At 28.7% G+C, this 25,259-nt stretch overlaps 1 protein-coding gene and 1 long non-coding RNA gene across 2 annotated transcripts in view; one reads left to right on the top strand and one right to left on the bottom strand.

Moving 5' to 3' along the window:
• The window catches only part of LOC129984668 (uncharacterized), a 67,761-nt gene extending 48,822 nt beyond the window's left edge, over positions 1-18,939 (top strand). Inside the window, exons 3-4 of the long non-coding RNA XR_008785516.1 lie at positions 8,027-8,122; positions 18,856-18,939. This is a non-coding gene — a long non-coding RNA (uncharacterized LOC129984668). The remainder of the gene's footprint in view (positions 1-8,026; positions 8,123-18,855) is intronic.
• A 3,715-nt stretch (positions 18,940-22,654) lies between these two features.
• Positions 22,655-25,259, bottom strand: part of LOC129984667 (chondroadherin-like protein) — a 423,788-nt gene continuing 421,183 nt past the window's right edge. The window contains exon 6 of the mRNA XM_056094594.1: positions 22,655-23,865. Within this exon, the coding sequence (XP_055950569.1) occupies positions 23,621-23,865 (245 nt within the window). The 3' untranslated portion in view covers positions 22,655-23,620. The remainder of the gene's footprint in view (positions 23,866-25,259) is intronic.

Genomic DNA, 25,259 nt, shown 5'->3' with positions numbered 1-25,259 from the left:
TGTTTTCCCTTTTAGTCTTAAGCGCATACCTTAAAGTAAACACGTCTAAGTTTTCATTAGATTTCCTTGGACAATATAATTGCCAGGAATTCATATTTGCAATAATTTCTAATATCAGCTTGCAATTCATTGTCGAATAATCCCTTTAGCAGTCACCCTTTAAGGTTATAACCTTCTTGAATCTCCTCCTCGTCATGAAAATATGTTTTTTCTTATGTTGGACTTCTACGGACGAAATTTGGAATATAATTTTACTATGTGCCAAATAAGTATTTGATAGAACTGGTTTGATACATACTAAATACCAAATGATAATATATTCGCCGTTAACGACCCGCTGATTCATTGTGAATATTGGGTAATTTATTTAAAGCATTTCGATATAATTTAATATCCATTATTTCCTCAAGTTGTCAGATATTAAAGGCGCATAACTTCAACTGTCTTTCGTATGTTCTGTTCTTTATATACGTGGATCATCTTAATGAAGACCAGTCATATCACATATCGTTACTAAAAGCATAAATATGCGGTTGATACATCTTTTAAATTTTGTAGCGTTTTAATTTCACATTTTTATTCGTCTTGAAAACCATACAGTGTTAAACAATATTTCTCTTTTTTCACTTTCAACAATCGAAGAAATCAAGTGATTAAATATTTGATGAAACGATGAAAACGATTTGAATTTCAAGGTGAAAATTAATTTATAGCTGGATATTAAGGGAAAACTATTTTTAAACTGTCAAATTTCAAGAAAAACTTATATGACAATTAAATTTGTATCACTAATTTTTTTTTAAAAAATTGAAATGATTTTCAGTTTATTTTTATGTTGTGATATTTTTTTAATTTATTGCGGAAAAGTGCCAAAAATTCTCTTACTTTTTAATTGATTTATATTCTAATTAATGTTTCAAAATCTCTCTTTGAGATGCACATTTCTGCCTTCTAAAATACATGTATCAAATTTCGAAACTGCAAACCAAATCTATTGTCTGGAGAGTTCCAATACACACATGCACATACATAACGCACTTTCATCTTTATTATTAGTAGAGATATTCTGGGGAATAAAAGAAAATGCCAGATTTTTTTTCAATCAAGAATATAATACCGTACATTTTCTGGAATCAAACCAACATTAAATAGTGGAAAACAGAGTATATGGTAACATACAATTTGAAGCCATTAGGATAATATTATTCTTCGTGAAATACTATTCATTTTTATTAGAGCTTTCGGCTTATACAAATATACAAACCATACATCAATATTAATATTTCAGCTACTCCTAAGAAGTATGTTCCGAGTCAACAAAATCCTGATTGTAAAACAAAGAGCTGAAAGACAATATTTCTGTAATTTGAGACTGAAGCAAAGAAATCTTTCTCAGATATTCTTACAAAAGAATGGATCTACGAAAAATTCCTTTTCTAACAGTCGTATTCGAATTCACATTGATTAGCGATACAGACATACAAATGGATGTCTGGAAAATATCATATAAAACTGCACTTTCCAATGGGTTTTGCATTAGAAAAATATTTCCCATTTCGATATTTATGACGCTTCTGAACAATAAGCCATATTACATTATTCATATAATAATTGTGACGTCAATTGGTTTTGTTTAAAAAGGAAATTCAAGAAAAAATCGGAACTGTTTGAGATAACATTACAAACTGCTATCAGGGTTGACTATAAAACATTTTCGATTATTATTATTCGCTTTATAATAAGTGATGGAGTTTAAATTCCAATAAAAGAATCCTTTATTTTAAACAAATATGACGTTTAAATAGTTATTTTCTTTATAATGTAACGATAAAATATAAAATCTAATGAAAAAAATACTGTGTAGACTGTGAAATTTTGTACACCCATTAAAAATTATGATTGCAAATTTTGTGTATGAAAATTCCTCTAAATATCCTGCGATAATGTTTTTAGAGATAATTCATTAATTAGGTTTGAATAAAATTATTCAAATTTCAAGAAATGTCATCATTTTTTCACTTTTAACAAAAGTTCATTCAGTATAGTCGGTAAAATCCTTTTAAACTCTTTGAATTCAAAAAGACGTCTCGTACAGCCAGGGATGTAATTTGCACCTATAATAAAATGAATATTTCTATAAGTACACGTATTCATCGTTTATTAGTTTTTTACAGGTATTATCATACAGTTTTTCCGGTCTAAGCAACATGAAATCAAATTGAAAAACGAAGGGAGTCAGCAAAAATAGGGTCGGGGGAGTATACAAGGAAAAAATTTTAATTTTAGACAAACTCTTTTTGAAGTCGTAGAAAAATTCATAATTTTAATCGCAGAAATCTCCACCGATTTCACAGAAAAATCCATGAAATTTTCCCTTTATTTTTATTATGGCATTATGGTATAAGATACAATTTTCAAATTTAATTTTTTGGTCAGAATCCGATATTTTTATAACATCCTTATTTCGTCGCCGGGATTGTTATAACTTGTATCAAATCCAACATAGTCACTTTATTTCCATGATTAAATGAGAAAGCGTTTTTAAATTAAAGGGCTAAAACTGATTTTGCCAATCACCTTACATACCCAATAGAATATTACTATAAACCTGCAATGTTGCTTCCCATTGTGATTAGTTCAATCACTGGAAAGGCCGTTTTATGATCAGCTCTGTTGGGGGCTAATTGGGTGACGTGTCGGTGATCTCAGAGCTTGGCGACGAAATTGACGATTTTAGCGACAAAAAGATATTACTGGAAACTTTGAGAATTTTAGAGATTCAGAGAATTGGAACCGAGATAGGCCTGAAACTTCTCTGCGAACTTCCCAACTATAAAAGGTCAGCAGTCTCAAGCTGTAGTCAGTCGTAGTCGTAAATAGAGTCGTTGAGAGGATAAAGAAGTAATGGCAGAATAGTCCATCGAAGAACAAGCGTTGTGTGGAGCTCAAACGATTGCTGAACTGAGATGTGTGCCGAGTCTTGGTGTTTATTGTGGAAGCAGCATCGAGTCGTGTGTGGAATAGCCAGCCGTGTAGAAGTGAGTAGGCAGTTGAATATAGCTAAATCGAGAATACAGCGGAGAATTGCAGGCGTTAGCGGAGACCGTAAGCTGAAGTTAAGTAAATTCCCTCCTCCTGCTGAATTCTGTCTGGCCGCTTTGCATGCTGTGGTTGTTATTACAACTTGTGGGCTACTTTTGTTGTAGTGTGCTGCTGTGTTTCCTGTGTTCATCCCTGCTGTATATTTGTTGTCTTTGTATTCGTTGTCTGTGTCACCGTGTTTATTGAAAGTCGCCTTTCGTTATTGAGGCCTGTTGATTGTTTTCCCACCATACAGGCATTAGATAGAACCCGGCAAATTTACGAGTTAAGTGGAATTGAAGTTCTGTAACAATATATTGCCTGCTAATCTTATTCTAATATTAGATTAAAGAATACAACAAATTATTATTATGAACATTTTGGATGTTTAGTTTTAGTAAAGAAAGATGTAAATGAAATTTTACTCAGAATTTAAATCTTTCCTTCGCCCTGGCGAAAAGCAGTTTAACTTAATAACTTTAAAAATATCGTTGATAAATTCAAAGAGGTAAAGGAATGTGAATAATTAAGTAGCAAGTCTTAAATTAGATTTTTAAAAACTTTAAATATATTTCTTCTTGTTTCAATAATACAATAATTCAAAAATTTACACATGCGCATTCATATTAAATTAAATTTTAAATTATGATGGTATTGTGTAAAACAGTAGTTTGACGATTTTTCAAAATGTTTCCCCAACATATTAAGATGCATCATCAAAACAATTATTTAGTAACTGTATTTCCGCGAGAATGTGTTCAAATAGATAAACATTTCAGACTAACCATTAAAACTTATTTACAGAGAATAATATCAAAAGTTTTAATTATTAAGTTTTAACATAAGTTTTATTGCTATTTATTAGAATATTGCATTTTCAAAGAGATCAAAATGCTTAGTAAAATTACACATTTGCTTAATGTTGTTAGTAATGATGGCACTTTAAGTTGGATTTTTCAATCTTTTCTCGCAGTTTCAGAAATTCGTATCATTTGAATGTTCCAGTCGAATAAAATTATCTTTGTATTTTTAGAATTTTATTATTTTTTATCAATTGATAATAATTAAATTTTGATTAAGTATGAGTGTTGTCATCTGATACTGATTTTAACATACCATTATAATAGTAAAATATGAAATATATTGATGTCTGTGATGTCAAAGATAATAAAAAAAATTAAAACGCAACTTATAGTATTTTAAAAAAAAGCAAATATTTTTACAATTAATGTGATGAGATCCAGAAATAGTGCTATAAAGAATTTAAAATTAAATGAGAATCATAAGTAAGAAAATTTCTGAACATTCTTTAAAATATTATGCATATTAAAACATTGCTTGGATTTTAATATTCCTTCTTTGAGTTTTTCGGTTTTGCTCCAATATTTTTTTTTGGATTATAGAAAATATATAAAGCATAATTGTAATCTTTGTAATATTTTTCATAAAAGGAATTATTTTCTACTAAAGCTAAGACATTTAAACTGTAATTGGACTTATCCGAAGTGTCACTGAAATATCAAATTATAAAATATATATTAGACTATGTGGTGATAATCAAAATTACTGTCCTGAAGTCTCAAAATTACTGTTCTGTTTGAATGAATAATCCTTACACCATATATTAAAATAGACTCATATATATATGCAATGATATTTTAAACTCTTCATTTAAATCAAATTAATTTCCAAAACTTTATCTGAATTTAGACCATAATAACTTCACTCTAAGATATTCTCTTATTTCGTGATCCAATTCCACTTTCGGTATAATTAATCCCTTTGCAAAAAAAAATGCGCTACGTATCAAATGAAAGTGATACTTTAGTTGCCCTTGACAGAGGTCAGCATATGTATTCCATTGGCGCGTGGCCGGAAATCCTATTTTATATAAGACTAGTGATCATTTGTTCGTCCCTTTTCGCTACTTTCATACTTCTGCTATTGTGCCACACTGCGTCTGCTTGTAAATAAATTGCTTTCCCACGATAGATATTAAAGAGAATAAAACGAAGTTAAAAGTATAACGTCTCGTCTATGTCTTCAAACCTGAATTCTGCTTCAACCAGAATATGTTGCATATAATTTAGCCGACAGGATTCGAAAAAATATTACATATTATTTTATATAATATGTATTTTATTTATATAATATGTATTTTAAGTATAAACTCATATAAGTCATTAAGTATATTATAATATAGAATTTTTAAAATTTTCTTTATTATTTAAATAATTTAAAATGAGTTTTTTAATGTTTAAATAAGAACCTAACAAATATTGAACCGATTATATCATATTTAAGCAAAATCATATTATTACTATTTAATGACAAGTATTAGATGATTATTTTACATAAACAGCGATAAAACTTTAAAACATATTCCTTATTTCTGTCAGAGAAAACATTAACTTTACTTCCAAAAAATAAATCCCCTACTACCCTTCAAAGTTCCCCCAAATACTTATTTTCATAATATCGACAGGCTTAAAAACATTTTATGCCGAATCCACAAGGATTTGCATTCGAAGCTGATAGAAGACTGTAGAAGAAAAACTCAGGAATAAAATTTAGAAGCGCATAACTTGGTTGATTCCTATACCATAATCCGAGAAAAATGACTTTTTTTATGTAAATGTTTCCTGATCTGTCTTTCCACAGTCATATTTCATCGGCACTTTATATATTTATTCCAAATTTCAATCCACTTCGTCTGACGGGAGCTGGATTTACTTTTTTTCCACCGTTTCGGAGTTAAGAAGTATCAAAAAGATTTTCGCCCCACTCCTCGGCTCGAAAAAGACGCGAAATATGTATATATTTTTTCCCCAAACTTGACATTGATGCGCTTAGACTATAACTGAATTTTGGAATGGAATCTTCTTCAAATATGGATGGGCGTATTTTGCAGTCCGAGAATATTTCATAAATTTTGGAATTCTAAAGTATGTTCTTCTTCCCTAAGTGAGAGAATTCTTCTTTCTTTGCCTTCAACGTCCATCAGAAATTTTCCATCTGAATGTTCTATTAAATTAGGGAAAAGAACTTCGTATTGAACAAATGTGTAAATCTTTATTTCTCGAAAGTGAATCGTAAAGCTAATGTGTATTTAAAAATGCTTTGATTCAATTTGTTCATGATGTTGAAATGATTGTATTATTTTATTTATACAATAATTTTTTTGTATTTTAAGTGTATATTATATGTAATTCATAAAAAAGAATTTGTTATTCTTATTTAATACATTTATTCACCACATTAGGATTTAAGAATTTATTTTTTACTTTATATTATAAATATTTCTTTGATTTTTATGCAAAAGAAAGTTTAAACTTGACTCTTCATTTAAAAAAAGTCTTATTAAAGTGCTATTTTTTATTAGTAAAATAATTATTGGAAGTTATTGTGTTCCTTGAATAACATCATTAAATAATTAATATCTTTATTTAAAGATGTTGAAAGAATCAATCTCGATTATTTAATGATGTTAAAGGAATACATTACACCTTTATTTAAAGATGTTGAAAGAATACATGTTATGTATTCCTTTAACATCATTAAATAATTAACATCTTTATTTAAAGATGTAGAAAGAATACATGTTATGTATTCCTTTAACATAATTAAATAATTAACATCTTTATTTAAAGATGATGAAAGAATACATCTTATGTATTCCTTTAACATCATTAAATAATTAAGAATTCAATTATTTAATGATGTTAAAAGAATGATTTCATCATGAACATAATTTTATCGTAACATAATTAATAACATCGTAACATAATTTTTAACACTTTATATATATATATATATATTATATATATAATGTTCATAATTATAATTCATAAATATTTTTTTTTTATTTAACAGATATTTTATTTTATTTAGTACATTAGAATATATGAACTTACTATTAGTATTATTGTCTTATATGAGAAATAGTTCTTTGATTTTTCTGCAGAAGAAATTTTCCGCTTGAATTTTTTGAACTAAAGAAAATCATATTAAACAAAGTGCAATTTATTATTATTATTATTAACCTAATCATTGGAAAGTTATTATATTCCTTTACCTTAAGAATTCAATTACTTGATAAAGTTAAAAGAATTATTTTATCACTTTATATAACATAATTTTTAACACTTTATACGAGGGAGAGTTAACAAAAAGGAAATTTGTGAAACAGTTCATTTATTCAAATGATAAAAAAAAATTAATTTATTTAATTAATGAAACATTATTTTTCTACAAAACCATCCTGGACTTCAACGCACTTTTTCTACTGTTTCACAAGTTTTTTTGGATTCCGTGGAGGAAAAAGTTTTTCGATTGCATCTGTAGCCAGTTTTGCACAGCTTCAATGAATTCTTCCTCAGTTGCAAATCTTCTTCCATTTAGAGCTTTTTTCATTGGTTCAAACATATGAAAATCATTTGGAGCCAGGTATGAAAATTGCGACGCGTGTTCCAGCTTTTCGAATCCCAACTCCTTGATTGTTTCGACCGTTCGTTGTGTAGATTGTGGTCAAGGGTTATCTTGTTGCAGAATGAGACTTTTTCACACCTTTTGGATCTAATTACAGGCTTCAATTTAGTTCACAAGAGTTCTCATTGTTCACAATTTCACAAATATAATTTCGGCTCGTATTTGTAGTAGGCCGTATTCAACGACTCGCTGTACCCCAAAGACTAAAGCTAGAATAAGAATGACACGCTGCATACATGTGTTGGCGGTTACGCTAATTCAACGCTGAGTACTAGCAGTGTTACCAAACTCCTGAAAAAGAAATTTCAAAAGTCCCTTTACTTATTTTATTTTTCATCGTATAACATATAAAAGATAATATAGGTTACAATTTCAATTTTTTGAAAAAGTATTTATTTCTTCCACATTTATTTTAATTTCTAAATTAGGATTCTAAGGAATTATTTTTTTCTTATAGGTATCAGAATGATTATTTCTTTACTTTCAACTGGAGAACAAATTTACATTCGAATATTCTATGGAATAAGAGAAAACATTTGCAGCTAGGAAACCTGTAAGTTTGAATCCCATTTATCATTTAATTATTTGATGTAATTATTAAGATCACATTTTATAATTTTTCCAAAATAAATTTGAGCAAAGATTGATAAAATTGTGCTTTTGCTATCTGGAAGCCTTCTGTATATTAATTATCAAATGTTACATCCCTAATAGTGTGACTTGAATTTTAGATTTATTATAACAAATAATTACTGCTATTGCAATAAATAACAACATTCAGTTATACACATATTTGGACTAGATAACTGATAAGGAAATTCACCAAAATCACAATTTTCTCTACAGATGTTATCTTGGCATTGTTTTGATGCATGAAATATCATGAGCTTAACCCTTAACTGGGGAGGTAAAATTTTAGGACTTAACTGGGGAGGTGCGGTCTACGAGACCGCATTTCATTTACACTCAAATTAAATATTCTAATGAATGTATTAGTATGAAAAACTGCCAGTATATTTTGCAGATATTTTTCTTGATGTATAAATATGTTTTAGAAATTTTTCAAAATATATTATCATTGAAAAAAGTAAATACGTTGGAACATGCATTTTCTTCTCAAATTACATGTTACAATAACTAATATTCATGAAAAAGCATATTACTTTTTTACTTTTTAAATCATATTTATTTTTAGAGTATATGAAGGTATATAGAAAACAATATAATATAAAATTCAACGATTATGTGATAAACTTTAAAAAATGACAATGGGTAAAATTGGCCTTTATTTTATAGGCTTGTGTGACTTTCATAGCCCGGATTTATAGGGCATTTTAAACATACAGGTTAAGAACTAGTATAAAAATCAACCTATAAATTCTGTATATATATATCTTGGTATATTAATATAGTTTATAATTTTTTCAAAATACATTATCACTAGAAAAATTAATTATGTTTGAGCATACACATCAGAATCAGTTGAATGCGAACTTTCATCGAAAAACTCTTCTGTACAGTTATCCTTATCACTAATATCACTTTCTGCTTTATTTAAAAGTGTCTGGAACACTGCTTCATAATAGGATAAGTAAACTGGATGATATTTCAAGGCCTAAGTTTTAGAGCAATCTGCTAAGCCTTGTTTAGCGTTGGGATACTAACAGGGAGGTGCGGTCTTAGAGACCGCACTCGAAGAAATTACTGAATTATTTTAAAAAGTATCCGCTGAAATCGGTTGAAAAAGTCCATGTGTATTGAAGGTCACAAAACAGAAAGCTACAGGGTCAATCCATTCAATTGAGCTAAAAATAGAATAGGAGTGACAGAAAATCCATCGCTGGTGGTCTCACAGACCGCACGTCCCCAGTTAAAGTTTAAATTTCTTATAGTTAGAATAATATAGAAAAGGTGTTTTTAATCAGTAGTAATCATACAGGGTAAAACGTTTTTTCGTGTTTGATTACAAATGCAATTATTGAATTATGAGCAGCAATGGCCACGAATGATATTTAATAATGTTAGAAAATATATTATAGCAATTTAATTACTGTAAGTTATTGGGTGAGACATCTAAAATAGGTCAGTGTATTTGCTCCTGGTTATCGGAGCGGATAAGAGGGAGGAGGGAAAGGGAAAACAATAACAACGATGTTTAGATGAAAATCAATTAATCTGAGAGAAAATTGTTTAAAAAAGGAATGTTATAGGTATAAAAAATACCCTATAAAACGAATCATTAAACGTAAAGATAAATTAATTAGCTCAAGAGTAGATTTTTAAAAAAATTATCAGAGCGAAACGTTTGAAATATCGGTTAATTACTTGTTTTACAGAGCGGGATATCTGGTATAAATGTATGATCGCTAGCTGTATTACTACTCAAAGCATTCAGCGTTACCGAAAAAGATAGCGTAATTGAAAAAAAAATATTTCCGTCTGTCCGAATTCTGGGGGGGGGGAAATTCTATAATCGTTGTTTTTGAAATTTCAGATGATGTAATAATGATTGAATTTTAGAGAAAAAGGCGAATTTTTATTTAAATAAAGTAATGAATTTGAGGGTTTTTTAATTATTTTTTATTTTGCGCTGACTTTTCCTCTCGAAAAATTAAATAGCAACGTTTATGAGTGTAGTGGTGATTTTCCTGATCTATCAGGAAGAAAAAAATATTCGGGCATTTTATTTGAGATAAAATTTTAATTTTAAGGTGACAAAACTGGATATATCATGTATGACAAATTTTGGAACAACTTGCGTAATAAATGTATAGAATACGTATTTCAACACTTGAGACAGACTTTAATTTTCAACATTTTTTTTTTTTTTCTGAAAAGTCGACCGTTTGGATATTATTCTGGTTCCTGATTTCAGATTGATTTATATGTATATATACGCATTTCTTTAACAAGCATTTTTTCGACCTACAAAGAGATTTTCAAAAGAAGATTTTGCAGTTTATGTGCATCAGTTTATTTTTTTAGATGCCTTCTTCCCAAGTTTTATTTGAGGCCGCATTGGCCTGGTGGTAAGGTCCCGGCTGGTGAGCCGTAGGGTTGCATGTTCTAGACCCGATTCCACCGAAGAACCATCATTAAGGGGGGGGGGGCTGTTACACGTTAAATCAGTCAGGGCCAAACGTCCTCCCACTGGTGTGGTGTGAAAATGTGGAGAGGGTTGTGCCAGATCAGGTGTCACCCTCGTCATCTGACCGCGGTTCAAAATTACTAGGTCCGTTCCAAAATAGCCCTAGTCTTGCTTTAAAGCAGAACGTTAATGTAACTAAACTAAACGAAACCCAAGACTTATTTTATTCCTAGCAAAATTAAATTTTATCTACTCCTTAAGCGTATTATCTATTTATTCTTCATACCAATTTATTAAAAAAAATTAAAGGTTAAATAGAGAATTCAACAGAAATTTATTTTTAATCAATTCAGAAAATAATCTGATCTTTATTTAAGTTGCGAAAAAAATTTAAAGGGATAAAATCCATTCATACTTTACTGCACATATTTTAAATTAAGGTTTCCTTTAAACTAATTCTTTATCACTTTTCAAGTCTTTCAGCTAGTTTTAACAAATAAAAACCAGAAAATAATGTACTATATGGTAAGAGTTCTCAAGTAAGCAGTTTGAATTATCTAGAGTTTACGACGAATGCATTTAGTCCTATATATCGAGATCAACATTTATGTTTTTCTTTAAAAGGTAATTATTGTAAGTACTAATATCTTATTAATTTTGTTTTTTGTTATTATAATAGAAATTTTGAAAATCTCTTTACAGATAACAAAAATATATTTGTTTCAATAGAAAGGAAATTTATCGTATGATACGATACTAGATATTTTAATATTTTCATAAAAAGCATGAGAAAACGATAAACCCTGGGTCTTTTAAAAACATATTATCTTTTGAAGTGTAGTAGACAGTGGATATAATTTTCATATATTTTTAATATCTTTTATTTTTTGAAGTGTAGTAGACAGTGGATCTTTTGAAGTGACTCATATAGCTTTGAATACGATATTTCATTATCCATGGAGTGGAATTCCCAATAGATTTCAGCCTAATCTGATATACTTTCCATCACTTTTCTCTAAAAATTTTTAATATCTTTTATCTTTTGAAGTGTAGTAGACAGTGGATCTTTTGAAGTGTAGTAGACAGTGGATCTTTTGAAGTGTAGTTGACAGTGGACATAATTTTCATAAATTTTTAATATCTTTTATCTTTTGAAGTGTAGTAGACAGTGGATCTTTTGAAGTGTAGTTGACAGTGGACATAATTTTCATAAATGTTTAATATCTTTTATCTTTTGAAGTGTAGTAGACGGTGGATCTTTTGAAGTGTAGTAGAAAGTGGACATAATTTTCATATATTGCTGAGATTTTTCTATTCTTCAAAATGAACCCTCAAAATGAATGATACATCTTTATAAGATGAGGATTCATGCATTTAAAATTAGGAATATAATTTTTTTTAGCTAAGCGACTGAATTCTTATTATCTATTTCCTTAAAGGTCTTTCCATTTAAGGTACGTTTTTTTCTCTCGTTTTCTTTCAATTTACACCTAAAAAAATAGGTAGAAATAAGGGAAAAAAGCATAAAGCTTGAAAGAAAAGCAAAAAAATAATGTAACTTTTATCAACCGGTGAAAGGGCATTTCAAGAAGTAAATCGAGCTCAATAACACACCTTTTTTTCATAAGAATAATTGAAAAACAAAATCAAAACATACAGGAAGCGTTTAAAAAATAGCAGTTGCAGAAATAAACGACACACCAGCAGGCATCTGATCTCTTAATTAGAAGCAAAGAATGATAGTTTCAGCATTAAAAAAAAAAAAAAAAAAAACTGCAGAGATCGTTCTGTAAACATTTCATTGAGATAATTTATTCGACTCATTTTATATATATTTTCCGCTAAAGCATTTAAAAATATATAAAGATCACTGAAATTCAGCTCTTAATAGTGATATTGCCATATTTCTTATATTTTCTGAAACTTTCATTTTGATGCCAAAATCGCCAAATGGTCCCCAAATTATAGGGCCATTTCTCATCCATTTAAATAACTGTAAATCTCTCTTCTTAATTGTGACAGTAACTGTGCAAAAATGTAATATTACAAATTGGTGAAAATAAATATATTCAATTGGATTGATTGCATTAGTAACTTTAAATTGTGGTCTGGTATTCTATTGGCATGCAAATGAGCAATTATAGATGGGTATATAAACAACGAACTCTAGGTGGATTCAGTTTGCGCTTTGAGCAGCTCGGGGAGTTAAAAATCATTTGTCATAAGTATATAAACAATTATTTATTCTTCAATTATTTAACTGAAATTGCAAGTATGCATGAAACCTTTTTTATGAAATTAAATGAAATCTAAGTCTAGTTTTTGTACAGAGACAGAATAATAATTACTTCTCGAAAACATTCACTTCCTAACTACAGACTTTTACCAAATTATTCTGAGGTATTCTTGCATGTGAGAAAAATATATTCATTCTTTCCTAGAAGCTCTATAAAAATATAATAATTCTAGAATTAAAAAAAATAATGTAAAAATTAAACACATCTTACATAAGACCTCCCTTTCTGTCTGGGATAATTAATTAAATGAACTCATTTGACTAACTGAATTATTTCAAAGGAAAGATTTTGAAGATTCTATTTAGAATTAAGTCTCTTAATTTCTTTTAGGTATGAATACGAAGCATAGAAATTCTGAAAATGGTGTATTGGTAGAAAGCTTTTAAAAATAACGCACAAAATGGAATCGTAATTAATTATTAATTATATTAAATATTATACTTTTGATAATTTTTTTCATATTAATATAATTATATATATAGTGATGTCGTCTAAAACGTAATACCATATTTCTTTTATTTAACAGTATACAATAAAAACTCCATTTATTATTCTTATTTTTCAGTGCAGATAGAATAAAAGAAAACCCAATGATATGTTTTTATTAAAAATATAAAAATAATTGATGAAAATATTTTAAATAAATTTTATTAGCAGAGATAATTTATATCTACCTACGTAAATAAAAAAATATACCTTATGAGGTAACAAAACATTAAAAATGAGAATTAGAATAATTTTTCATATCTTAAAAATATATATTATTTTGCAGTATGATTTATGCAGTAGATTGAATTACATGAAATGGATTGATATATGTTGTTATTGTTACTTATGGCACTTTACAAGCAGGCTGACAGATCGAATTGATAGATTTTTTTTGTATTAATTATCAATTTTTTTTCTTTTGAATTGTATGCAATACCATATTTTTCATTTTAAAGCCATTTGATTAGTTTTTGTTAAATCCCTCAATTAATAAAATAATAATTTTAAAATTTTCATTAAACTTTTGTGAAAATGCCGAATTATATTAAATTGTAAATGAATTTGAGGAAATTTAATGAAAATCTATTTTTCGCTTTCTGTTGCAACAAAAATTCTAAATCTAACATCCCTCTCTGTACTGGAAATAAAACTTTGCAATTTTGTTTATTATAATAGTAAATTTTTAAACAAAATTAAATTAAATTTTGAAATATTGCAGTTTTATTTGAAAGTCTTTTGAGCTTATAGTTCATTATCATCATTATAAACTCAAATGAAAGAAGGAAAAAAAAAGCTATACTTTCGGAAAAAAATAGTTTCCATGTCATGAACGAAAAACAAAAGTGCAAAATGTTTACATGAATCTCTGAAAAAAGACATTATCAAGCAATGAGATATAGTTGAAAAAGCTATTTACTTGCAAAGTCAACAAATATAATCCTTGAATGTAGTATTAAAATACAATTCAATATTCCTATCATGTATAGCTTATCTCCAAAATCATAGAGTTATCTAAAATTTTCTGAGGCTTGCTAGACAAATATGTAACTTATAAATCATAAAATTTGTCTAGGAAACAACTTCGATTAAAATAAACTTGAACATCTATAAACTTATCCTGTACACTGGCTGAATAAACATTTGCAAAACACGGAGATTTTGAATAAATCAAAGTATTCACATTCCTTAGGGGAGAAAATTCAAAAGAGGATATCTTGTTTGCTTAGACTACACATACTGAATAATTTTAGTAGAAGATTTGAATGTTTTCTAAAATAAAATTTAGCATGGTTATTACTTTTTCGAAATAAGAAAAGACTTGAATAATGTATGAATTCTGGTAATACAAAAGAAATTTATAATTGTGTTAGAAAGGGTTTCACAGTTTAAATTTTATTTTGGAATTGTTAATTATATTTGAAACAAAACACAAATCTAACTCAGCAAATATATTTAACCTAAAAAAATATAATGTTCAGATATTTTGGAATCTTCTTTTCAAAATAAAATTATTTTCGTCTAGTTGTTTTCTGTGCAAATATCTTTAACTTATTTGATACAGTTTTATTTTACTTGATGTTCAGATGTTTAGTTTCTTTTATTTTCATTTTGTTGTATGATTGTATTCATGGAAAACAAAATTGTCTTTATGTCATTTTGGCTTCAGGCAGAAAAATCCTCTTCTAACAATATAAATCTCAGTTGAAGTATACACGACGTCATGCCTATATATTTCAGTGTATTTCCTTACTTATATGTATACAGTATCTGTATTTTCTCCAACATTTATTGATTTAAAAATTACATTGTAACTGTTTTATTTGAAATAGTTTTAAAATTGTAAAATGCTAAACTTTAGTCTAGTAAATATTTTAGTACCAGGACGCCATTTTGTTTTTCTAAAATCGTGTTTTTTCAGAGAAAATATGTAGATACGAATCTCATACTGATTACATATGAATATTTTTCAATCTTACCTACATATTGTCACGAAATTTCCGGGGTTCGTTTGGAGTAGGAGTTATATGGTGTGGAGAACACTCAATCAGCAGGCGGCAGTAGAAAATGAAACAACGACGTTTATTTACACGAAGACACACAGGACAACACAAAGACGACAACTATATACAGCACACAACTTTCTTCAGCCGAGACGTGCAGACAACAGCACACAACAGACTCTAATGCAGACCGTAGAGCACAACTTAATTCAGCACTCACTTGACTCCGTAGCTGCTCCGCTAATCTCTGGAAGGCCAGTTTTTCCTGTCGATTCCGACTACTCTTCTCTGTCGCTTCCGACTACCACTACTCTGGCAGCTGCGGCTGCTTCCTTTTATAGGTCTCAGGAGGCGGGGCTGGAAGCCTCTCTACCAATCAGGAACGTTCGAGGCGTATCTTCGTTCCTGCGGGACGGATCGGGAAAATTCTCGATGTTTCGGGTATAATCTATTTTGGCGCCAAAGTCGCCAAATTCGTCGCTAAGTCGCCAAATGGTCGCCAAGCTCCGGGAACTCCCATGGAACCAACTATGCTGGAAAGCCGCATCGCAGATTCGTAACAATATGAAATGGTCTTTTAAATTAAAAAAAAAAAAAAATCGTGAATGCATTTAGTTTAACATGTCATTCGAATCGGTTAACACAATAATTGCATTGTTGCTATTGGATGTGAGCCGAACGTTTTCGTATTCAGATAATGCCATACAGCGCCATCTCACAAAAATTTTAAGGTATCTGTAGTTTATCTTCCTATGGCAACAATGCAAATACCACACACATTTATAAGATGTTGCTATATGACATTGTCAAGTTCTAATAGTTAGTTTTAAAAAAATGCTCTTTTGTGTGTAAAATCGCATTTTTTCAGGAAAGACACCTACATAAATTTAAAAAGCCAAATCTTATATAAAATTTGATCCAATATTTTAGAACCGTTTCCGAGATGCACGAAATAAATTTAGAGAAGAGAGTAAGAATTGCTCGTTTAAAGTTATGTAATATATTAAATACAAAGAACAATTGCTTAGATGAATTTAAAACTAATATCTCTCTTAATTATAATATCTTCGATAAGACTAGTTATATCTAACGGAGTAATTACAGTGGTCTTGCACTCCAACATTTATCCCATTCTAATCAATACAAGACTTTAAATAAGAAATAAAATTGCTCAAAAAAATTTAAAAATATAATGTTGAAAATTAATGCAAAGCAGAAATTAATGTACTGCGCACATTTTTAAACGGATTTTATAAAGTATCCTGCAAGATTTCTTTTTTTTTTTTTAATTTTTTTTAATTGCAGTTTATTTTTGTTAAGTGCAAATAACAAATCTATAACTTCGTATCTCGCATCCTATCAACATTCGTTCAACTATTTGCATTCTTTTTTTAGAAATGCCTGTATACAATCCCATATGCAATTTTAATGTTGAAGAGTCAGAAAATTTAAAAGCGCATGAACAGGTAGGAAGTTTTAAGCTCTCTACGAAGAAAGGCCGGTGTATTATTACACTTAATTTTTTGAAACTACGTAAAACTATCAAATTGCGTGTGATTATTTAAAACCTTTTTATTATAAGAAACAAAATTATATCGTTTTATTTCCTTTTTACCCAAGTGGGATATTTTTCAAAATATATAGAATAAATAGTTTTTTCTAGAATATAATTGTTATAGAAGAATATTATTTTCTAGAATCATATATTCATCAAAAACCAAAGAAGGCGATTTATTCTTCTCTGAATTCATCATGTATTTCGACAAAGAGAAGCCGAAAAATCATGCTTACTTAGACAACATACCGTTAAATAAAATGCCTATTTAATAGAAACCAGTGCATTTATAAGATATTGTCATTTCAAAATGTAATTTTAGGAATCAAAAATCCAATTTACTTTCCAATTCCAATATTGTGAAACTACGTAAAACTATCAAATTGCTTGTGATTATTTAAAACCTTTTTATTATAAGAAACAAAATTATATCGTTTTATTTCCTTTTTACCCAAGTGGGATATTTTTCAAAATATATAGAATATATAGTTTTTTCTAGAATATAATTGTTATAGAAGAATATGATTTTCTAGAATCATATATTCATCAAAAACCAAAGAAGGCGATTTATTCTTCTCTGAATTCATCAAATCTTTCGACAGATTGTAAGCCGAAAAATCGGGGTTATTTAGACAATATACCCTTAAATAAAATGCTTATTCAATAGAAACCAGTGCATTTAAAGATATTGTCATTTCAAAATGTAATTTTAGGAATCAAAAATCCAATTTACTTTCCAATCCAATTTACTAATTTGGAATCCAAAGTCCAATTCAATTATTCATTTATATCATCTTTATAAGAAAATTATAAGCTGACTTAAGAGTTGTCATTTAATGCTAAGTGGAAATAAAAATCATCAGCTTTTTCGAATCCATCAAAATGAGACAGTAGCATGTATATTTTGATAATGTATGAATATGAACACTAGGAAAGCGATTATGTATTTTAGACATAATCGCTTATGTATTTAGACATTTTCCGACTGATTAAAATTTTAAAAAATGACTAAGGACTATAATTGTAATCACAATACTCGCCTCCCAAGCTTCATATATATAAATCTTGGAAATGCTTGTGAAAGATCAAACAGATAAATGGTCAGCCTCTTGACGGATTTCATTTCAAATTTAATATATATCTGCAATTTAGATGTTAAATATGTGAGTTAAATTTTATCTTTATCTTTTCGTATTGTAATTATCGTGTTAAATTATATCATAAAAGCCGGACTTTAGCCTGATTGGATTTCGTTCAATAATTGTTTGGGATTTAGGAATTTTAAGCAAACGATATAACAAACTCAAAACATTTTTTTAATTATCGTACTCATAGACAGACATAATTCCAAAAATGTGTTTTTCGGAATCGGGTAAGTGTGAAATGTGGAAATATATCCAGAATCTTCAGTTCGATAGTTTTTATAGTTACAAAAATTTTTTCGGGTACGGAAAAGTAAAGAAGAAATGGTATTAAATATCCGTAATATTTGAAATCTGAACTTGAAATTATTAAATCTTGAAATGTGTATTTTTTGAATCGGTACAGCCACAACTCGTTTGTTGTACAGTAAAGCTTCGAAATAAGGCATTCAGTTTGAGTCATTTGAGTTCAGTTTCAATTTCCTACGTTAGTGGAAACCACATATAGATGAAACACAATTGCATGCATCAAACCCAGATGGAAGTTCCACTGGAAGAGGTAATGAAATTTTGAAATATTTTGATATCACATTCTTTCCGAATACACCTGTATGATGGTAAAATGTTAAGATAGTTATATGATCAATTGATGATTAATGCGAATACTTTGGCAATAAAGTAATATTAATTATTGTAACACAATTTTTTGTTTTAGAGTGAAAAAATATGCATGAAATTGGAGATTACCAAACATACATTATTTTGTGAAGTGCTGATGAACCTGAGCTCTAGAATGAACGCAAAAATGGTGAACTTTAAGATAAACTGATCAATCATTAAATAATAATAAAATTTGATTGTCAAATTTCAGTTTGCCATATAATAATAAACTTTAGTTATCGTCTCATATTTCAAATACCTAAATATTGTAATAATTATTCTCCCAAGTGTTTTTTCAGATTTTTCAATGATTATGAAAATTTCCATTGAGTATTTTGTTAAGGAAGATTAAGATTAAGGAAGATATCGAACTTCTGGAGTGAATTTATTGGGTTTTTTTTATAGATGAATTATTTTGAAATATCTTTGAAGAGAACTTAAAACTCATCTTGAATCTGAAAATCCGAAATTTATTGTGAATCCTTTTTTCCATTGTTCTGGTGTGGAGAAGGGGGTGCCAGCTCAGGTGTCGTCCTCGTCATCTGACCACGGTTCAAAATTACGAGGCCCGTCCCAAAATAGTCCTAGTGTTGCTTTACAACAGGACGTTAATATAACTAAACTAAACTAATCTTTATCTATTGTTGTTTAGACAACTTATCAATTTTATGAGTCTTAGTGTTTCTATTGGATTGCGATTTTCATACTGTCTTCAATCTTAGCATTCAGCTGTCTCTATAACAGTGCTACTGATTGAATGGCAATCCAAGCCCTTTATAGTGCGAATAAAACTCATTTTTGAGACATTAATTGAATAACTCATGCACTTTTGTTCAATAATATTATTCTTAAGTAATATATTTTTTACTAGGACTTGAAGCCTCATGTAAAGAATTCGTTGAATGCCCGCCTTAAATCTATAAATACTTAAATGGTAATCAGACACCAACATTTTTACATCATATAGATATATTCGTAACCAAGCAATGAAATTATAAATAATATTTATAGGATACTTTGACTAGAATCCCCGATTTGGAAGCAATATTGTATGTAAATAAAAATCTTGTTATTATAATTAAAGCGTTGCTATTCAGAATGTAGTCGGGGAAAAACATAATTGATATAAAAATGTCATATTTTCCTGGAATACTTTTCAGAATATATATGGAAACAATGACATAAATTAAGTTTCAAAAATGAATGATATGGAATGAGAATTGGAAAGTCCCTAATGAAAAGATAATTCATTTACCACTATATATAAATTCAATCGCAGTCATATTGCACATTTATTGAGATGTGTAAGTGGAAAAGAATTGTAACAGACAGACACAATTGTCTTTGTAATTTATAAGATTGTTTAAAAAATAAAATAAAGTTCATTAATATAGAATATTTTTCCTTCTCATTTCTCTTCTTTTTGTCCTCATTCTTTTCCCATATTCTAAAATAGCGGCAGCCGATATATTATGGACTACAGAGCCCCTTTCTTTTTCTTACATTTATTTTTTAATATACGAAATAAAGAGAAAGAATTTTAATTCGAACTCGAGATCTTAACAAATCACCATGTTTAATTTCCACGTGAAAAAAAAAAGAACCGCATTTTTGGCATTATGTTTGTCAGTAAATAATATAACATAAAATGCTTTAAGTGAGACGGCTGAAAATTGGTTTATATAATTACGACCGTATTTGAAGATTTCTATCAAATTTTGTATGAAATCTTTTCACATGAAATCTGTTTTCTTGTTCTAGTGTACGTGAATGTGATAATTACAAAACACAAAAAATTAGGTAGATAAAATTTGGTACACTGTTTTAGTATTTAAAATAAAGATACTTGTCAAGTTTTGAACCAAATGGATGGTGTCAGTCGGCTTGTACTTTCACATGCACTTGAACACAATGATTTAAATCAATGAAATTCAGTATATTATCTTCTGACCATAATAGTAGTTTCGTATATTTTTCTACCAATTATCTGACAAAAATGTATCCAAATGCGTATTATCTTAATAGATTCAGAAAAAAAAGCTAAATTCAGGTCAAAGATCTATATTTCGTAAGTGTCGTTCATTAATACCATACAAGATATTCGTTACATTCAAGATTTTTTGCGAATGAAGGGGATAAGGCATTTATTGGAATGTATGCAAGAAAGTTTAGATGAACATTCCAGTTATGTTCCGCTTAGATTTTTACTCTTATTCAATATCACTTAAAATTCCTCTAACAGACAGCAACAATTTTCTTTGTATTTAGTCTTAATCTTTAGGAATCATGTAGTCATAATGTTTAGGAATCATAAGGCATATAAAAATAACTTAATTTTGTCTCTCTTCTCATGTTTCTTTCTACATAATTTGTTTCTTCATATTCTTAAAAATGTGATGACCTTATGATCACTATTTTTCTAAACCTTCAAAGCTATAAAATTTGACATTTGAATTCTAAAAATCGCTATGCCCAAATGCACTGTCTTGATTGGATTCAAAATAATTGATATAAAATCATACATCAAATATTCGAAATGCTCTTTTCCTGTAGATATGCTGTGCTTCTATTAGTTCTTTATATTATATAGTTATTATAATCACATATATATTATTATATTCTTATTATAGTTCTTTATATTATTATTTGAAATCTTATGAGCACATAAACTTAATTACTTCTCACAAAAATGAAATATACAAAATGTAATTTGAGGCTTTGAATTACCTCAAGTATACATCTTTCCCCTTGATTACTTATAACCATACAATACATATGTATTAAAATCCAGAATAAACTAGATGAATATCAGTGTGACATAACTTTATTGCTAATGATACAACAAGGATAGGTTCATTTATATGTATATATACATATATATTGTGTATATATGTGTATGTATACATGTATACATATATTCATTTACATACATAAACATGATACAATATAAAACACCATAATAACATTTCCACGATGAGTTCGCGTAAGTGTATACCGATATGTACACTGATATCATGTGGCTTCCCATAAGAGAGACACACATTAATAAAATACAGAAGTACACCTCTATGCAGAAATTATTGTGCATCAAAAAGCTCAAAGTCTGTATATATTTATTTATTTATTGGATTATTACAATGTTGCTCGAGACAAAAAGAACTAACTCTTTAAAAATTCTTCTGATAGTAAACAAACATTTTGCAATGATGATGTTGCCAAGTATATATTAGGAAAAAAATGTTTCAGCGATCAAAAAGAGAGATGCTTGATAATGGAAGAGCGCGCAGACTTTCATCGTCGATGAATATAATTTATCATCGTCATCGTTTGCCACAAATAATGTTTCCAAAGAATCTTCGCAATGAATGAAACGTACATAAAATAAATATTTTATAAAATTGTAAAGTTTGAAAATGATATCGATTATTTGATATGTGAGATGTATAACAAAATACATCAATAATTTATGCAGTATTTTTTATATTCTTAGATATGTAATCGTAATTTTGGTACAAGGAAATATCTATTCTAATTAGAACGAAATTTTCGAATTTCTCAAATTTGTTCTAATTTGCAAATTTCTCATTTGAAAAAAAAATGAATAACTTGAAGTGTAATTTGTACATATGTTTTAGAGGTGTAGCATTTTCGTTTTAGATATATATTTTAGTAAGTTAATTTACTGTGAAATAAAGCATTTTTGGTACTTTACTGATAAATTGAGTTTCATCAGTTAACCTTTTCAATTTTTGATATTTCATTTAAAAATTATAATTTTTAATCTTGTAATTAAATTGCAATTTAATTTTAGAAATTATTCGTTTGGTTTTTTAAATTAGATAATACTTCAAAATATAGGCTTTATTTTGACGAGAATGAACTGTGCTTTAAGCGATATGGAATATTAAAAAATGAAATTTAAAAGAAGATAATATAGTTTGTTTTAATCAATAATCTACAATTTGGGCAGTTATACTTCTCCTTTTAATTACGTTATTTAATATATTAGTTATATTTTTTCTGCTTCAAGATTTTTCAATGGACACCATAAAATACAATAAAATATTTCATTCATGAAGTTAAAAATATTTTTAAAATATTAATGTGAATATAAAGCGATGTATAGAATAAATACAATATTCACTTACTTTAAATGAAAAGTACATATAATGAATCAAGAATTTGTCTTCCAAAATGTCATCGAATTCACCATTATCAATTTACGATTATTCAAATAAACGGAAGAAAAAGTTTGAAAGTATGTAACTGACTTTACAAAAATGACATTATTACATTGTTAATCACACTCTAAAAATACACGTTGGCGTATACATTTAGGTTCCAAATTAGAGAATTTGTCACACTTATTGTCTGTAATATATAGACAATGGCTCACAGAAATGGTAATCAGAATCTTAATTAAAACGGTTATAAAAAGATTGTTTTAGTACACAATTAACGAAAACACATCAAAGTTATCTTCTTATGCATCATCATCAGTTAATAACTACGTTTATCTGGACCAAAACAGTTACATTTCCATGTTAATAACTTTGAAATTGTTATCTTGAAAGAAGAAATGCCGTATTAGGTTATCATCGATAACCTCCAATATCTCATTCTTGATGTTTGCAACAAAGTCTTGTAGCATTGACTGCTTCACATTAAAGTTCTGCACTCAAGAAATTGGTCATCTGATCTTAGAAAAACATATTTTTGTCTTGCTGGTAGAGTGACAAAATCAGCTTTTGTTTATGACCTTTGTGGAGATTTACTTTTCGACATGGTTAGTTACAAAAAAACAGCAAAGGTCCCGAATATTACCTACACATACCAAACACAAGAGTGATGAATAATAGGACCACAAGGAGAGGATGGACCATTGTGGGGTTGTATGATGAAGAACAGACGAAAGAACTGTTGGAGAGCTTGACGATGGGTTTCTGCGCAAGTTCTTTGGTCGAGTTGCATCGGGTCTCTCGGGGAAGATTGGCGACGTTCTGACCTCTAGCCTGGAGCCAATCTCGGAACCACAAGATGGAACAGTCACAATGGTAAGGGTTGTCTAGAAAGAAACAATAAATATAAGTTATACATTAATCCATTTAGAGGATTTTTTAAACTCCTAAACCATCCGGATTGGTCTCGCTAAAACTTTCCCGCATACACTCTACTAAAGGTATTTACTAGAGAACGTCTTGTAAAACACTGGCATACAATTCTTACGAAATATTAAACTTTGGCGCTAATTCATCATCTTTACTGGATCTGTTGCATCATCCTTAGCGAGTTATTTGGCGATTAATTCCTAGCATTCTGTTAATAACATCTAAAAATCAAATTTGTATTTCAGACGCGTTCTACCCAACCGACTGAAACAACAATTTAACACAAAACTACACTTGTAGCCGCAAAACAACATACCAAATTTGATGTTTATGTCATCGGATTTTTTAGTTATCGCGTTTACATGTTTCTGAAAGTACAGATCTGTCAACCCATTGTTGGATTTCGCTCAAAATTTGGAATGCTTCTATGTTGAAGATATTAAATCTGAGTGGCGATTATTATTTATGTAACCCTCTTCGTTTTGTAGTTATCGAACTAAATTATATTCAAGCAGCCGGACAGGCTGGCTTTCTCTGAATGAATTTTGCTCAAAATTTGAAAGAAATCTATAAATTTGGTTTTAAACCAGCCTACTAAATTTCATCCGTCTAGCTGAAAGCGTTTCTGAGTTATCTTTGTCAGAGACAGAGAGACGGATATTTTCCAAAAATGTGTCTTTCGAACTTGGAGTGATCTAAAGCGTGAAGATTCGTCAAAATCTCGAGTTCAAATTTTTTGATAATTACTGTACTTTCTCTGTACTTCGTATGTGGGTAAGAAAAAGAGGCATAGGGTTATTTTTACGGCTCGAAATTTGCTTGGCGATTTTCAAATCATGCCAGTATCTCCAAGTTGTAACATGCATAATATTGTCGCCAGTTAATATTGGCAGGGGTCGTAAAAATAAACAAATTCCTAGTTTTAGTATTATTGTTAACAAATAATATCTCACGCTTTGCTAATTCTGCGATATGCATTCGAAATAAGACGAATTGTAATTGTAATATTACTATTGTATTACGAATTGTAATAATACTATTTGTAAAAATTATGCTTCAAATCCACTCTATTTGTGCACAAGAAATGGTCAATATCAAAATAAAAATAAACCATTTATCTTAAAGCATATCGATAAAAAAATGAATCTAATCAATCATTAAATTTAATGAGTATATCTCCTATATATTTATTATTTTAAGAAATTTCACTATACATTTCATTAAAAATTGATTAAATATAAGAAGGAAGTAAATTTCATGAGAATATGAACTTCCACCAGTGATTGAAAAATATATTAATATATATTATAAAGAATATTTAATAATATAGTGGAATTCAACTTTTTAAATT

This window comes from Argiope bruennichi, chromosome 9 (genome assembly GCF_947563725.1).
Source record: "Argiope bruennichi chromosome 9, qqArgBrue1.1, whole genome shotgun sequence".
Taxonomy (NCBI): domain Eukaryota; kingdom Metazoa; phylum Arthropoda; class Arachnida; order Araneae; family Araneidae; genus Argiope; species Argiope bruennichi.
This window is presented reverse-complemented; position numbering and strand designations above follow the sequence as displayed.